This window comes from Cibotium barometz, chromosome 16, assembly GCF_041138505.1.
Source record: "Cibotium barometz isolate CiBa-2024 chromosome 16, ASM4113850v1, whole genome shotgun sequence".
Classification (NCBI taxonomy): Eukaryota; Viridiplantae; Streptophyta; class Polypodiopsida; order Cyatheales; family Cibotiaceae; genus Cibotium; species Cibotium barometz.
This window is the reverse complement of record NC_141061.1, coordinates 40,253,443-40,267,528: the sequence shown is the minus strand read 5'-3', so window position 1 is coordinate 40,267,528 and position 14,086 is coordinate 40,253,443. Positions and strand designations below refer to the sequence as shown.

The following is a 14,086-nucleotide window of genomic DNA, read 5'->3' as shown; positions in this document are numbered from 1 at the left end:
TGAGATTGGATTCTCACATTGTATCTGATTCTCATGGCATGAGAATCTGTGTTTGATTCTCATGGTGATTGTCATGTTGTGTGTGATTTTCATAGCGTGAGAGAATGATGTTTTTCTGGTGCTTTTGGGTGTTTTTCCTATCCAAATGAAATAGGTTGAGGCCCTTTGGTATGAATGTTTTAATTTTGGATGCAATTTTTAAGATTTTTGAAAGAAAAACACATAGAAACAAAAACTTTCAACCTAACATGGTGAAGATTGCAGTAGCAAAATTGAAAGAATAAAATAAAAAACAACATGTTTGCCTTCCTCTATGTCTCGTAAGTACTTGTAAACAAAACCTTACATAAAAACTTTATAACATAATTTCACACTTCTTTACTCAAGTCTCCTAAGTACTTGCAAACAAAACTTTACATAAAAACTTCACAACATAATTTCTCTCTATAATTTTACTCTTCTTCACCCAAGTCTTATTTATTTCTCAACCACTTAACATTGGTCTAGGATCAATGGCAAAGGGAAAAGAGGACTTGCGTTAGGGAGCTGAGGCTTAAAAAGAAGTGTGGAAGGCTGGCAATGATGCCACAAGTGCTATAACTCTTCTTGGAACTCTACTCATTCAAGGAATGAAAGAATGGAATGGAATGGTCGTGGGAAACTTACCTTGCTTCTAAGATCAAGCCTCTTAAAGTCCACAAGTTATGACTTATCGTTAAAGCTCCACCCTCCTCAAATCCATGTTCCAATCTATCACTAATGGAAGATACATCCACCACTTATAAGGACTCTCTCTCTCTCTCTCTCTCTCTCTCTCTCTCTCTCACACACACACACACACACACACACACACACACACACACACACACACACACACACACACACACACACACACACACACACACACACACCCCATGCACTTAGACAAGAGTGAATATATAGCACTAGACTCAATTGGCACAAAGGAGGATTGTATGTTTCCACCATGAGAAATTGACTTATATACAAGTAGCCCCTTTATTCATACTTGGGCACCAAAACTCATAAGTTAACTAGATAGCTTGCTTCTCATAAAGTTTACAACTAGATAGCTTGCTTCTCATAAGTTAACTAGATAGCTTGCTTCTCATAAAGTTTACAACTGTTTATAGTGCCGTTCACATACACTTATTGGCTTGCTCTCATATTTAGTGGAGAGCAATTGTTAACACATATTATGTACAATACAACAATGTCATGGTTTTATTGCAAATTACATACATAGTTGCAAATTACATAAGGTGTTTAACACCATTTGGTGGCATTAATCCACTCCCATCCAAGGTGTTAATTCCTCCTAGAGTGCAACTATATTATCAAGAACAAAAATTCTACATTCCAGAGGGTTATTTCTTATGTATAGTTCTTGCTCAAAATATCCAACACATGGGACCTTTATGGAATATACAAATATGTTGGAGGGATTGCTAGTCGGACCTAGAGTGTTATGACCTCTACAAGTACACAACGATAAAGCATGGGACCTAATGGTGTGGTGACATACAACAACACATCACCATCACTTAGGTAATAAGTGTGAATGATTAGTATTTGGCTCATAAAATGATTAGTATGTTGGCTTGTGTGTAGACCCATGACACCTTGAATAAACACATCTAAGGTTTGTAGAGCCATAACTCCTCTAAGAAGTAGATTCAATGATTTCATGTGAGGAGCATCATAGAACTCATGTGCACAGGAACAATTCCCACTGTTTTCAATTGCAATGCATGTTGCTTCACTTGTTGTGCAGAAATAAATTCAATGATTTCATGTGAGGAGCGTCTTAGAACTCGTGTGCACAAGAACAATTCGCACCATTTTCAATTGCAATGCATCTTGCTTCACCTGTTTTGCAAATGCCTCCTTGTTCTTTTAATGCTCCTTTTCTATCACAAATGGTGTGCCATCTTACAACCAATCAATTATCTTTTAAACCTTGGCAGACTTTGAGATGTTCCTCTCTCTTTTTAAAACATCACACTTCTTTAGTGTATCATACATTTTAGAGAAAGATTTGGTGACTTCACACAGCTTCTTTGATTGCTTCTCTTTGATTGCTTCTCTTTATTTCTCAAACAAGGTGTGTAACTACACCCTCTTAGCCTCCTCCTCTAACTCGGGTAGGAGGTGCTTGCTGAAAAGTATGCGGACATGCACGCATGTACAAATGTGGGATTCATACATTAAGCACTCCCACAACGTTTCAAGGTCTTCAACAATATATATTTGTTTATATTATTGTAGAGCTCAAAAATAATTGTTTTATATTATTAAATATGTAGAAATTACGAGGGGGAGCCAAAAAAGGGAAGTGTGAGAAATATGGACACGCTAGGTGGTCACGTGAATTTTAGAGCCAGAGTTTTTGACAAATGGATGTACTCGTCGTTTAACACGGGCATGCATGCGGCCACACAGCTCGCGTGCATAAGACAGAGCTTGTAGCGCCTCGCTACAACAACGCCTGTGCAACGAAGACGAGTTTTACATGTGCTCTGAGCCGCTTGTCGTAGTTTTGAAAACAAGGCAGGTTCCTGCAGTGCTCCGATCCTTACCGAGACATCCTTGTACAACCCTAATTAACAAAAGCTGCCTTCCTTGCAGAATGAGGGGATCACCTAATTCAATATTAAGGTCTTTGAAGCTATGTGAGGTTACGCTAAGCCAGTTATTATTAGAGTCTTCACGCGGTGCGCATAATGCCTCCTGCAGGGCGCTCTCAACGTCTGCACTCTCGGTAACTCCTTTTGTTTTTTTTTTTTTTGTCATTGCATTTCCGTCGTGGTGTTTTAATCTGCTTTGATGAGGTATGTAATCTGTATCCTGTTATAGTCCCAAGGCCCGTCTGATCATCATGAGTCTGAGAAGATGTTGAGCGAGGGTGGCGGAAGCATGACTAGTTTTGACGAGAAGAGGGAGGAGATTAAGCGGGCTGACGGCTCCGCAAATCAGCCACAAAAGAGCGAGTGGAAGCAGACCAAGGACGCCATGGCTGATACATGGCAGCAGGCCAAGGAGAGAGCTGGCGGAGCAGCCAGTGTGGTGGATGAAAAGGCCAAGGAGGCGTCTAGCGTGGCGGGCGAGGAGGCCGGACAGGCGCAGTCGGTGATGGGGAAGGTGAGAGAGCAGGTCAAGAAGGAGATGGAGACGTCAGCAGACATGGTGAAGGATATTCCACAGAAGGTGGTGGAGACGACGGAGGAGTTGAAGGAGGTGGGCGTGGAGGCCGGCAAGGCCGTCAAACGTGACGCTGGCGCCATCGCACAGAAGATCGGCCTTAAGGATTCCAACCCTAACTAGCCTTACAATTAAGAGTACTGTTAGCTTTTCTAAATATATATACTTTTGTACATAAATTGCAATTCGAGTAATGTTTTTCATGTTTAATGCGCGCACACACATTTAGATAGAAACAATATGGGTTGAATGTATTGACCATGGCCCTGAATAGACCGATTGTCCGGATTTTTATTTATTTTTTCCCTTTTTTCATTAAAATATAATGATGAAAATACTACCTCTTATTCCTTTTGAATACTCATTTTTTAAATCATCAACATCCTTTTTTTCCGACTAGCCTTAGGCCCAAGATCCAAGATCCTCCCATAGTAGTTATCTTTTCCTCATAGGTACATTTCAATGTTCGTAGGCGCGTTTATTTCGCCCCTACTAGGGAAGGGAGGACCTAGTGGGGGTTCAAGGAGGTCCTTGAACCCAAGACAAACATCTCACCACTACCACCTCATTGGAAGCAACATTAACTTCTTAACAAGCCGCAAGCTTGACAGCGGGCCAGTAGATCCAAACATACCATTTTTATTTATTTTTCTTAGGCAAATTCTCATAGATGGAAGAATCATAAGAAAGCCAATGCCACTACAGAGCACATTCAAGATATGATACACTCTTTGTTGCTCCAGAGATAGATCACCTCTAGAGGGAAGTAGAGGGAAGTGCCTATTAGCTTAGAGCCACCGATTGAGACGTCGATACCTACACCTTCTTGTCATGGAAAGGAGGTTGTGCAGGAGGAGTAGAGCATCGCGGGAGGAGTAGAGATTGCAGATGGCATAGCGGCATGCGTAAGTAAACTTCTACTAGAGCAGAAGACTACTATGAGGATGGAGCGACCCACTTGAGCCCATGCTAGAGAGAGTTGCCTCTTTTATAACTAAGTCATATACCAAAATTTTTAAAAGATATATGCTCAAAAGCCTTGTGCTAGTTGAGGCCTTTAGACCATAGTACTACATGTCCATATCCCCACTGTCACATGTATGATATTTTGGTGTATTATTTCAGCACCCTCCCTTAACAAAATATCCATGGCTACCATAATGTCAATGTTACTATTTACAATGCTGGTTATGATGGCCATCCAAGTGCCCATGGGCCTTACTCATGGAGGTTTATAATGCCAGTCATGACACATTCTAGACATAGTTATGATTACATTTCTCTTAGGATAGAGGAGTGACCAATAGGTAGGGCTAGGCTCTAGATGGTCTATAAAGCCCAGTCATCTTTAGTAAAGTTGACCTCTAATTATGTACACAAAGTTCATAGACTCTCCCTATTTGACATTAGGCACACGGTAAGGCCACTTTATATGTTCCAACACCATCTTTAAGTACCCGTTTGAGCGGGTAAGATGGCTAAGTACATTACAATAGGTGATAGGTGGGGTGGGTGAAACCATGTTAATCTTCTTTGGAGTGGTTAACAAATGTTTACAACATCATAGAGACTAATGTATATCAAACATGAGAGGTTGCCAATAGCATGGTATTAAAAATTTAGTTCACATACACACACTCTTTCCTTTTCAATAGCATGGTATTAAAATTTAATTCAAATCCTCACACACATTCTTTCCTTTTTAGAACATAAGTACTCACACTCTCTTTTTCCTTTTTGAAACATCGGCATCATCAATCAATTTTTAATAAACTTAGATAATCTTAATCTCAACTAGAAATTAACATTTGCTTACTCACCACCACGGGGGAGTCACTCATAAATATGTAAGTGTAACACAGGTTCAACGGAAGGGGTTTTTTAAATCTCTTTTTTACACATTTTTTTACATACATAAGGGTACCATTTAAAGGGGGTATTTATAGATTGAATAGAAAAAGGGTGTGTTCTATTCATGAAAAATCTATAAATAAGGGGTTTTTTAAAAAGGCCTTGAATGCACATATGATATATAGAGTTTACATATAGTGAACCCCCCGAGTTACTCACACACCCCTATGTCACTCTAAAAAATAGTTTTATTCAAATGTATCCATGCACACTTAAACCTTGAAATAACTTTCACAAAAATATTTTTTTATTTTGACTCTCTCTCTCTCTCTCTCTCTCTCGTTAACCTTTTTGTACTTCTTGAAGAAATAATTTAAAACTCACAAAATACATCAAAAATAGAAACAAAGACTTGAATTAAATTGAAATCAAATAACATAGCATAACATAAGGAAAGGGAAATAGAATAACATCACTATCAAGACAAGATTGGGTGCAATCTCCTCTCATGTTTTTTTACGATTATTAATTTATCAAAAATATGATAAAATATATACATGTAACAATCCTCCCGTTTGAGGAAGCAACTGTCCTCAGTTGTGTTCAAAAAATGTCGAGAGAACAAGATTATGCTGGTAGGTATTGATGTCATAACCTACAAGGTAAACTCAGAGGTTCGAACATGGCGCAGAGGCACAAAAGCATGGCTTAGAGGTTCATATGGACATGGAATACCAACAAGAAAAAGTTGTGCGACACCTAAATTGGTGATCATCACACTGATCATCATTAAATAAAAAATAACATGCACAAAAAGTCTAATACATGATTTACAAAAAAAAATGATCATCATCTTCACATCACCCCTCAATCCACCAGCCATATGACACCTCAATCGGTACCCTCGTATAGTGCGACACCTCAATCGGTACCCTCGCACTTCTCGTTGACTATACTCAGACACTGTCCACGTTAGTTAAACAATTAATTAAACACATCAATTAACCCCAACGTCATCTTGAGATATAAACAACTCACAAGTATTCAAGTAATAGCCACACACATGTTTGCCAGGCGTAATCACCCCTTTATACAAACCAATTGAAATAAAGAGTGGAGGCCCAAAAGCATGCCATATACGGGCGTCCTCGATATTTAGTTGTATAAACGCATGAGAGAATGGCTTCATGATAGGTGTGGAAGACTAGATCTACACATAAGCATATGCAATGAACCAATCAAATGAATGTATGTAAGACGAGTCTACGTGTCCCATACCACATAGGTGTGTTGCACATACACACATAGGATGGTAAAAGATAGAAGATATAATGTCTGGAGTAAGTATATGAAATAAATTTGATATCCTATACCACTAGATTAATTTCATACATCACTTCCTTCGGAATAGAAGTTTGAGGCGGAGTGGCCAGTTCCCTCTTAAACTTAAATTTCGACACAAATTTTCTTTATCTAGAAATTTTATTTGAGTTACTGGACTTGAACTAATTTTAATGTTGAATCTATGGTTTATCAATTAGGTTCTTAGGTTGGAAAAATATTATAGAAATATACCTTCATGACAGCTCAAAAGATTTGCATTAATTTTCTCGATTTTTCTTGAAGAAATAATTAAAAACTCATAAAATACATCATTAATTAAAAACAAAGACTTGAATTAAATTGAAATCAAATAACATAGTAAAACATAAGGAAAGGGAAATAGAATAACATCACCATCAAGACAAGATTGGGTGCAATCTCCCCCCCCATGCCGTGTAGCTCCACTTCCATGACATGAGTATTTAGAGAATTGTATTCATAAAAATAGCCCAAGGAGCTAATAATAGATGTGCGTACAAATTGGGCTTGCTTTTCCCACTTTTGGGTATTGCTTTACATATTATTAACTATATGAAGTCTCCTAAGGTTTGTACATATAAAACCTTTGCCCAAATGAACAAGCTAAAAACTCCCAAAAAGCTTGAAATATATGCTATTTAACTCTTTTTAGTCATTTTCAAGCTTAAAAGCATATTAGCCTCAATCCCAATTCATCAAAAACCATGTAGGCTGAAATTATGCACATTCTTGAAGAAGGAAAGCTTACTGGAAGAGTCATATTTGACCCTTAAATCATTGTGGATGATGGAATCAAAGGTTTTGTTGAAGTAAGAGTGGTTTTGAAGCCTCATTTGCTTGCGAAATACATCTATGGTTTCTTTTAGCCTTTAATTGCTTCAATATTTTTCAATTCCTTTCGCAAATTGACCTAACTTGTACTCTGTGTATAAATAATTTCTCAAGCAAAATAATTATTCAACCATTCAACTTAAGCTATTGTAATAAATTTAGCATTAACCAAGATTTAAAAATTAACACATGAGAATCCTTAGCTCTTGCATGACACAAACATTGGTTGGAATCTTTTCCACTCACGTGTGTGGCCTATTCCCACACGAGTATTTTCAGCATTTAATTGCAAAAGTAGGCCATAGCCTCCAAAAATATAAAAGTTGTGCTTTTTTTTACATGACACTCTCTTTACCCAAAATAGAGAGCTCTTAAATATTAAATTACTTGGGGCTAGGGGAAAGCTTTTAAGCTTTACAAAATAAATATTTGCAAGTCTAAGCTTCAATTCTATGCTTGTAGAAATAAATAAATAGATGTGCACAAGCTAGCACATAATTATGAATATAAAGCTTATCCAAATTTATGAATGCCTTCCAAAAATAATAATTTATGCACTTCCATCTCAATTTTTCGAGTCCTCTTCACCTATAAAATATCCAATAATAATTTGGTAAACAATTATTCCATAGGCATACAAACCATCACCACACACATGTTCATCAGGCATAAGTACTCAAAGAATCACCTTGACATAAAAACCAACTGCAACAAACATAGGAATCCGTGAGAACGTCTTCCTCAATGTGCACCAAATGTATTAATATTTGAAATGGTATCACCCATGATTTTAACATAATTTGGCATGATGCAAAGATAATTCAATCATCCCTGAATTATCTAAGTGGTTAGAATAATATTTTTAAAAGGCCTTAAAATATATTCTCAATACCAAAGGACAAAGCCCAAATAGCAAAGGACCAAGCCCAAGAAAAATAGAAGAAAGCAAAGGAGAAGGAGGTCCCCAAGAAACACATGAGCCAAAGAACAAGCCTAAAGCAAAGAATAGGCCTGGGAGTGAAGAAACCTTTAATCAATGGGTCAAAGATATTGCTCAAAGTGAAGCCACCAAAGAAGAAGAAGAAGTGGAGGACAAACCAAGTTGAAAGACTTATGATAGAAGGCACCCTTCCAATGGGTTGTGCATGAGGTTCGTTGCATGAGGTTACGTAAGCTACAACGACAACATAGATTCCTAGGTAATGGATTCTTAATTTGGTGAGGTTGGAGAATGATTTTGGTGAGGGATTGGTGCTAGAGGTTGTCAATGGTGCAAGTACATAAGATTAGTGCCGGTATGAAAAGTTGGTGGTATGTGGGAGAGATAATCAATGTTAAGAGTATGTATGTCGATACCAATGCATGTGTTTGGGTTGCACAAGTAAGCATGCATGATTAGTGAGGTATTGGTGCTAGAGGTTGTCAATGGCATAGATACAAAAGATTGGTGCTAGTATGAAAAGTTGGTGGTATGTGGGAGACTGTCAATATTGAGAGTATGTATGTCGATGCTAATGCATGTACTTGGGTTACACAACAACAAGTAAGCATGCTTCATGCACGTGCTTGAATGATGAAAGCACCTACCTACTTATATGCATGTACTTGGGTTACACAACAACAAGTAAGCATGCTTCATGCACGTGCTTGATGAAAGCACGTGCTTGATGAAAGCACGTGCTTGATGAAAGCACGTGCTTGAATGATGAAAGCACCTACCTACTTATATGCATCATAAAATAAAACAACATGCGGTGCAAGTAAGAGTATTTGCAAAGGGGAAGGTTTTTGATGTCGAGGCTTTAACTACAATGCGTACATGGTAGTATATAGTGCATGAGTGTGTTATAGAACCTTCAGAGATATTTACATGAAATTCTTTGCTCTTCTCTGGAAAAGTAATGACATGAATCTTATGCTTGCTCTTCTGACACACGTAGCTTAACTTAGACTTATGTATGTATCTGGAGCCATCACATGCGACTTAGACAATGATGTATACATGGAAGAATTAAAGAGCAAAAGATAAATGACAACTCTCCACCATGTTTTGGGTTTTGAGCGGCATGACATGATAATTTGCTGACCTCTCCACCACATTTTGGCTTTAAGTTCCACCAAATTATTTTTGTAATGTCATGCTTTCTTTTTTTTTGGACCATAGTTTTGTGTTCTACTTGATCTTTGCCTTGAGTATACCTCATTTTCCTTGATTTCCTTGAGTTGATAATGATTGTTTTCCACTTTGACTTTGTTGAGGCTAGCTTATCAAGGGTACCTCATATCCTTTTGACTTGAGCACCAATTGTTGGTTCCTTTGCTATAGTAGTTGAGCTTCTTCTTTGAGTTCTAATGCTTTATGGAATTTTTGTGCAATCAATTATGAAGGAGGATATCTAGCCTCGCTTTTCTACTTTTGTTCCAAGCCAATGTTTCTTGAGTTGGATCAATCTACCTTTTCAACTTAGATGCTTTAACCTTTGCTTCTTCTTTCTTTGAGGGCTAGTTTTTTGTGTTCATCTTATATCTTTCCCTTGCTTGCTTGAGCTTGCAATATGTCAACATAGATCACACAATCAAAGTTAACAATTGGAATTATATAATGTGAATGTGGAAGAAGCTAGATTGCATAATTATAAAGAAAATAAATCACAAAATGTATTGCAATTGATAAGGATTAGTGATTGATAATTGTTAAGAGCGATCATGCAATTCAGGAGTTGGAAGGCTATGATGAAATTGGTAGGGCGGTCAAGATGCAAGGTTTTTCACACTTAGAGGGTGTAGGCAATGCATTCAAGGGCACATTCAAAAGAGTATCTTCATCGAGTAGGTTATAACAGATTCATCCTCTAAAAGGAGAACATGGACTTGTTAAGTGAAGAAAACACTTCTAGAATCCCAATCAACAATACATCTATAATGGCCCATCCAATTCCTTCCGAGCAAAAACTCTCCTAATAATGCTTGAGGAGGCATTACAAAAAAATTACCTTCTGTGGTGGGTGGTCTGCTAAACACACCCAAGGCAGTTGACCATTTTGGTCCCAATTGGTTTCACTTAGGCTATTATTGAAGATAATGGAGGTTTCCCAAGAGAAGTCCAAGTATTGTAAAACATTAGGTTATGGGCTTGCACCGCAATCTAGAAGATCTAGTTTGTATACAAAGTTGTTACCCTCTAGCATATGAAACCACAATCGTGCGGGCTTAACTTCCCATTTCTCTTATTCTTCAATTCTCATAAGTTTAGCCATATTTGTGTGTAATGTCTAGTGTCTTCATCTGAGTTTTTCTTGTCTTTCTTTGGCTTCTTTATCTTTCCTTGCTAACTCCTGGTTTCATTTCCAACTAGCCAAAAGGCTAAGTTTTTCCAGTTCTTCGGGATGAGCAGGATGTGGAAGGACTTCAACCTTGCATAAAAAGGCAAGCTTTTGTATTGATTGTGCATCCCCCTCCCTATTGACTTTCCACTTTTGACAGAAGTCTTCATGGGTTTTCACAATTCCAAGGTAATAACAGAGCTACTCATGGCCATTTTCAACCACTGGTGGGGGTTCCTCTGTAAGGATTTTGATAGGTTTGATCTTTTTTCTCCTTTTGAGCCTCTACTTGGTTTTAAAATGCTTATTTTAAACCAGGCTTGAATTCTGTAAGGGGTTGAAGGATGTATGAAGGTCAACCAAGGTATCTAGGGCCTTGTTTTTTGAGCTCACAATTCCTTAGGCTATGTTCTTGGTACAGTCTAACTGGGGTCTCAGGACTTCACATACATTCCATGGTCATGATAGAAGTGATTCTTTACCATCAAAATCACAAAAATGAGAACCGTCACATACATTCCATGGTCATGATAGAAGTGATTCTTTACCATCAAAATCACAAAAATGAGAACCGTCAGTCTTGGGTATGTCATCTATTATTGTTATGATGTAGAGTCAATTCTCATCTTCTCCAAGCTTGGGAAGATATATAGCATTGAAGTTCAGTTCCACGGATGACATATCATCAGATTGGGCTTATTTAAAAATGCTTATTTAAAACCAGGCTTGAATTCTCTAGGGGGTTGAAGGATGTCTGAAGGTCAACCAAGGTATCTAGGGCCTTGTTTTTGAGCTCGCAATTCCTTAGGCTATGTTATTGGTACAATCTAACTGGGGTCTCAGGACTCCACATACATTCCATGGTCATGATAGAAGTGATTCTTTACCATCAACATCACAAAAATGAGAACCGTCAATCTTGGGTATGTCATCTATTATTGTTACAATGTAGAGTCAATTCTCATCTTTTCCAAGCTCGGGAAGATATATAGCATTAAAGTTCAGTTCCACGGATGACATATCATCATATTGGGCTTTTTTGAAAAGATAAACCCTTCTAGCTTCCTCTTTTTCCCTTCTCAATGGTGGCAAAGTCTTCATCCCCTATAAGATGCTTTGTAACTGGGTGGCGACTCCAATTTCTGAGATTGATTTTCATGGTCACTTATTTTTTACACAAATAGACATGGTCAATTCCCTAGTCATGGATTATTCTAAGTTGTCTCATAGATGGTCTCATACATCGTAGGCTTTTTGAAGCCCATGGACAGAATTAACATGATCAAAAGTCAGTCCACACAAGCCCAACTTGTTGAACTAAACCATGTTCATAGGCAAGGTAAGATTTTCATCAACCAACTTGATTTTGAGGTTAGTGGAGGCAAGGGTTGGTGATCCCCAATTCTCCCACTTGTCCTTTTGTAACCATGCTGACTCCTACACCACCATCTAGGATAGCTATGGAAGCTTTGGTTTCTAGACTTAATGGCAGGTACCATTGAGATCTTCACCCTCAAAATATTTTCCCAACTTGTTTATATGCATGTACTAAATAGACCTACCTAGGATTGTCTATCTCACTGCTTTCCTCAAGTTTTGTGTCAAATTCATTGTGAGGATTTGAAATAAATCTTGCATCCAATCATTCTCTCAAGTCTAGCTAAAGACAGAGGTCTCTTGCTAGGAGTTCAAGGTGAGTGTGATTGGGGTAGAGGTGAGTGCGATTGGGGTAGAAACAACATCACTCATCCCTATCGTACCTTTCTATCTTTTAGCATGGCCAAAGACATCCACACCTAGCCTTGTTGCATTCAAATTCGTTTATCTTGGTAGTCAGCTTGGTTACAAGCTTAGGATTCAGCTTTTTGGTTTCAAGGCAAGGTCCTTGGGGAAATAGCACACTTCCTTCCTTACATCCTTCAACAATAGGATTAAGGGCTATTTGAGTGAACTGACCCTCGAGGTCCCTCTAGTGGCATGTAGGTTTTTCTTTTACCAATTCTAGAAACTCTATTGTGTTGTAATCTTATATAAATTACATTTCAAGTTGTAACCTATGGCCAAGCCTTATGTGAATAATTTTTGGATATCTTCTCAAGATTCTTCTAAAGGAGAGGTCCTACCTTTTTGACTTCTTACAATCTATAATATAAATGTACATTTGGCTATGGTATTTGTACATAGGTGCTAGATCTAGCCTAGGATCTTATGTATATGTAATTAGTACTATAGAAAATTCCTAGTTTGGGAACGATAATCATAGGGTAAAGGCATGGTATACCAAGATACAAGAAGGTGTGTGGCTATGCATCTTTATTTAATGCTTTCGATTTGATATTTCTTTTTTTTCATTCACATCAATAACTTAAGATGAATGTCATGCATAGCTTATGAGCACCACCCTCGACACATTAGAGTGAGGTGTCATTTCATCGAGGTTAAGAAGCAAAAAGAGGGGAAAGTTCTTCTTGGATTGAATTCTATAAATGATTAAGTGGTTCATTATTCTTGTTCCTCACAAATTGATATCTATGTTTCTTCTTTTCCTATAAGGAAATGTGGAGGGATCATAGAATTACACAGACACATAGACAATGTTGGTTCACAAAAACAATGATCTTGGAAAGTGGGCCAAATTCCTCATACAACAGGAAGTGAAACCTCCCATGAATCTCTTAGTATACTAGGCACCAACATATGTAATGCTCCTCTATCTCAACCTCTGTGTGGAATAGCTGATAGATTCTCTCCTCCCTCAATCTCCGTATGATCTCCTCGGCTCTAAAGACATACGTGCCTCTCCTTGTCTCCACTCTAAGGTGGTGGGATGAAACATGTATTATCTGGCCAATTGTAATCATGTCTATGGGCTCACGCCTCTAGAAACTCACACCTTTAGACTCATGCCTCTAGACTCACGTTTATAGGCTCATGTCTATTTTGTATGTAGTAGGCTCATGATGTCACGCCTTGTGGTCTCATGCTTGTAGACTCACATCACGCCTAGTGGGCTCACGCTTGTAGACTCACATCACGCTTGGTGGGCTCACGCTTGTAGACTCACGTCATGCTTGGTGACTCACGTCATGCTTGGTGGGCTCACGCTTATAGGCTCACATCTCTAAACTCACATCTCTACGCTCACGCTTATAGGCTAATGTCTATAAACTTACATTTCTAGGCTCGTGGATATAGGCTCACATCTCTAAACTCACATCTCTAGGCTCATGCTTGTAGGCTAATGTCTATAAACTCACATCTCTAGGCTCGTGGATATAGGGTCAAGCCTGTAGACTCATGTTTGTAGGCTAAGACCTTTTTTTAATAGGATGATTTGCCACAATGGAGGGATGAAGACTCCTATGAGAATGACACTCATCACCCCATTGAATCCTTTGTCTACACACCAGCCATTTTGCAATACGGCCATGTTTATTTTACCATTGTACCCATGAAATATGGCCATATTTCTTTTACCATTGTACCCATGCAATACGACT

The 14,086-nt window shown here is 38.2% G+C and overlaps 1 protein-coding gene across 1 annotated transcript; it reads left to right on the top strand.

Annotated features, from left to right (window-relative positions):
* Positions 1 to 2,519: 2,519 nt before the first annotated feature.
* LOC147630647 (uncharacterized) lies at positions 2,520 to 3,384 on the top strand. The gene is made up of 2 exons (XM_086810580.1): positions 2,520 to 2,779; positions 2,875 to 3,384. The coding sequence occupies exons 1-2, from the start codon at positions 2,531 to 2,533 to the stop codon at positions 3,340 to 3,342; spliced, it is 717 nt and encodes a 238-aa protein (XP_086666706.1). The 5' UTR covers positions 2,520 to 2,530; the 3' UTR covers positions 3,343 to 3,384.
* The last annotated feature ends 10,702 nt before the right edge of the window (positions 3,385 to 14,086 follow it).

What these genes read in the sequence shown, in the direction of transcription:
- LOC147630647 (XM_086810580.1), top strand. Translation starts at nt 2,531, where the DNA reads ATGTGCTCTGAGCCGCTTGTCGTAGTTTTGAAAACAAGGCAGGTTCCT. An exon ending in TCTCAACGTCTGCACTCTCG is followed by an intron (nt 2,780 to 2,874) that starts GTAACTCCTTTT and finishes ATCCTGTTATAG; the next exon opens with TCCCAAGGCCCGTCTGATCA.